General features: G+C 69.3%; 2 protein-coding genes across 2 annotated transcripts; one reads left to right on the top strand and one right to left on the bottom strand.

The window, feature by feature from the left end:
- Window positions 1-107: 107 nt before the first annotated feature.
- Window positions 108-877, top strand: MNEG_15368 (hypothetical protein; the record flags this gene model as incomplete). The annotated part of the gene is made up of 3 exons (XM_014036162.1): window positions 108-113; window positions 435-563; window positions 845-877. The coding sequence occupies 3 exons, from the start codon at window positions 108-110 to the stop codon at window positions 875-877; spliced, it is 168 nt and encodes a 55-aa protein (XP_013891616.1).
- A 2,289-nt stretch (window positions 878-3,166) lies between these two features.
- On the bottom strand, window positions 3,167-3,385 carry MNEG_15367 (hypothetical protein; the record flags this gene model as incomplete). Its single annotated transcript, XM_014036161.1, has 1 exon — window positions 3,167-3,385. A coding segment is annotated over one exon (219 nt), but the record flags the coding sequence as incomplete, so codon positions are not given.
- Between the last annotated feature and the right edge of the window lie 13 nt (window positions 3,386-3,398).

Genomic DNA, 3,398 nt, shown 5'->3' with positions numbered 1-3,398 from the left:
GGGGGGGGGGGTGTTTGGGGGGGGGGCACCACACACCACCAGGATGTCGGTGGCTTTGGGTGAGGGCAGGATTGCTGGGGTTTGGCAGAAAGGGTATTGCTGAAGGGATGGAGGTGCTTGGCTCTCCTTTTTTGGGGGGGCGAGGGGAGTCCGGGAGCCTCGTGCACATCCAATGGAGCGCCCCAGACCCAGTCCCCGGCGCATCGCCCGCCGCGGGGCGCCGCCGCCCCGGCGTGACGCCTGGCGCCGGCCACCGCAGCCACCTGGCCGGCCGCCGGCGCCCTCGCGCCATCCCAATTGCAGCGCGTTCTTGATCACCACAACGCCCTAAACTTCTGCATACACACACATGTGCACATGTATATCCCCACATGACCTGACACACACGTAATCTCAATCTTTCGGATTCTCCTGGCGTCCCCTCGCGTCCCCAGGTGGAGAAGGCCGTTGAGCCCCCCAAGAAGAAGGAGGAGCGCCAGGTGGCGGCCGCGCTGCCCGTAGTGGGCGTCATCGCGGCCCTCGCGGCGGTGGGGGCTTACCTCTACAAGAAGAAGCCCTGGAAGGTGGGGGGACTCACGTGGGCGCGCGCGCGCATGTGTGTGTGTGTGTGTGTGTGTGTGTGTGTGAGAGGGCTTGTACGCACGCGCGCATGTGTGCCCTGTGCGAGTGAGGCAGAGTTTGCTAGGGTGCGAGCTCGTGGTTTGTGCGATGACTGGATTGGTGCCACGCGTCGACACATCCGTTTTTGTTGCACGTGCCGCAGCACCACTGATTACGCTGGCAGCCCTGTCTACAACCCCTCCTCACCCTCCCCAACCTGCCCCCCTGCCCTCTTGCCCCGCAGAAGGGCGACAGCGCCCCCGCCCCCACCGCCTAGACCAGCGGCCCACGCGGCGCGCGACGCCCCGTGCGGCGCCCGCGCGCAGCCGCGCGGCTCCGCGGCGCGGGGCTTGCGACAATGTAGCACCCCCCTCCGCACAGCGCCATCCGCCGATTGATGGCGCCGGCGTCCTGCGCGCATGCATCACTTACCTCACCCCCACACCTTGCATGACCCCCGCGCCCGGCGCAGCCGGCCGGCCGACGTTTGTTGTAACCCACGATTGACATGACCGACGTTTGACCCGGTCAACTCCGGTCAACTCGAGTAACGCGCATCGCGCTGTCCAGGCGTCCTCCAAACAGCCCGGCCTCCTCATGCCACCTCAAAGGCAGCGGGTTGGAGTTTGGCACAAGGGGCTCGGCTGCACAGACTGCCGGCTCGCCAGCTGTCAAGGCGGCACGTTTGATGGCAGCGGAAGCGTCGGGGTAGGGTTTTACATGTGCATGGAATTGTCTATGCAAGGCGGCGCGCACGTGCCGAGGTTGGACAAAAGGGAGGCTGCCGGCAGGGGGGCGGACAAGGGGAGGGGCAAAGGCGCCGCATCGAAATCAATGATGGTGGGGAGGGCGCCAAACTAAGGGCCCCATGCTGCGGCGAGGCTTGCGCCTGGTAAGGGGCGGCCTGCCTGAAGGGGAGGCCCGCCCAAGGCGGCGGGCGTGCGCGGGCCGGGAAGGGGGCTCAGGGGCGGGGCAGGGACAGCCGGGGCCAGGCTGAGGCGCGCGGCAGTGGGGCCTGTGCGCCGCTTATTCAGGAGGTGTGTGGCGTGCGGCGTGTGGCGAGGGGGCCGTGCCGCCCCCGCGCAGGGTTCAAGCCATGTAAAAGGGGCCCCGACAATCGGCAAATGGGGGCGGGGCGCCGGCGCCGGGCGAGTGCCTCCCGGGCTGCGGGCCCCTGGCGTCGCCAGAGGCTCGAGGGGCACAAAAACTGAGTATGGTGGGTGCAACAACAACATGCAGGGGCAGGGGGCCAGGGTTTAGGGTTTCAGTGTTGAGCACGAAACCCTAAACCCTGATCCCTACGATGCGCAGGGCCTGCCCGGCAGGGTATGGTACAACATAACAAAAAACAGGATGTCGAGTACAGGGCCGCGCACTGGGCGGCATGAGGGGTGCACAGGGGAGCGCCGGCCGCGGCAGCGGCGCCGGTTGAGGCTGGAGGCCGAGGGGGCTGGGGGCGTGCCGGGGGGCGAGGGCGCGTCGCGGGTTAGACGGGTTTGAGGGCGGGGGGCCCCCAATGCAGCGGCCGCTGCGGGCGGGCGGTGCGAGGCACGTTGCGCCCGGATGTGGGAGGGCCGAGGGGGAGGGGTTGCCATCGTTGTGTTGCGGCTGCGGGGCTGTGGCTTGGGGGTGTGAGACGACCAGAGACAAGCACCACTGTGAGCCTGTTCAGGCCAGGTGTCTCCAGTTCGCTCGGCCGCGAAGCCGCATTGAGACAAGGGAGCGGCGTGCAGCGCAGTCCGCCCAATAGCCGGCCGAGAGAGGGGCGCGGCCCCAACAACAAGGGGGCCGTACGCGCCGCCGGGGCCGCGCCCGGCCGTGCGTTGCACCGCCCAAAAGGCGCGGAAGCGGCGCGCGCGGATGGGTTCCGCCGGAAAGGGGCGCTGCCAACGGGACCGGCTTGCTTCACGATACAGCATGCGTGCGATAAACAGCGCTCTGCACGGGGCCGCGACGCGGGCCCGTGCTCTGAAATCGATTAAATTGTGTGCGTGTGTTTGGGGGGGGTCGACGCAGTGGCAGCGTTGGTGGCGCGCATGCGGGCGGCTCATTTGATTGGGCGCAGCCATTGCTTTTGCCCTGCACCCTGCGCCCTGCGCCATGGGACTGAGGTTTGACCGGGAACAGTCAACGGCGCGCCGCAGCCGCGGTTGCACGGGAAGCGGGCCCCACGGTAGCGGCGCGCTCCCCTGCGTGCGCCCGGCGGGCGCGGCCACCGCCTGCATTGGACGGGGCAAAAAGTTGCAGGCGGGGTTGCCGTGCCGCCTGGAAGCGGCGCACGCAAACGTTTTGAGCCCTGCCGCATCTGGCTGCGCTGCGCTCCAACAGCGGGGCCAACTCCGGGCGCCCTGCGCCGCGCCGTGAGCCCAAGGCGCGCGGCCGTGGGTGGGGCGGCGGGGCTGCGGCGGCCGTGGCCCCGACCCCGCGCGTCGACCGCGCAAAGCGGCCAAAGCGCAGCGGCGTTGGCCGCCTCAATGCCGCATCGCCTCGCCCCCGCAGTGGCGGGCGGCGGGACAGAGGGGCACAGCGGCCAGATGACATCACAATGACATCACCCAGCCACCACTCACAGCCACCGCAGCCGCCCCGAGTCCGTGAGCTCGCGCCACAGCCGCTGCGGCGGTGTGCCCGCCACGTCAGCAACCGCCGCCTGGGTCACCAGCCCCCACACGCCGCCCCTGAGCTCGCCTTCCAGCTGGCCGGACGCCCAGGCACAGGCGCCGTTGTACACGCGCACCACCTCCTGCTGCGGCTGCTGCTGCTGCTGCTGCTGCTGCTGCTGCTGCTGCCGTTGGTGC

This window comes from Monoraphidium neglectum, assembly GCF_000611645.1.
Source record: "Monoraphidium neglectum strain SAG 48.87 unplaced genomic scaffold scaffold05265, whole genome shotgun sequence".
NCBI classification, from domain to species: Eukaryota; Viridiplantae; Chlorophyta; class Chlorophyceae; order Sphaeropleales; family Selenastraceae; genus Monoraphidium; species Monoraphidium neglectum.
Note: the sequence above shows the minus strand (reverse complement) of the source record. Positions and strands in the feature narration are given on the sequence as shown.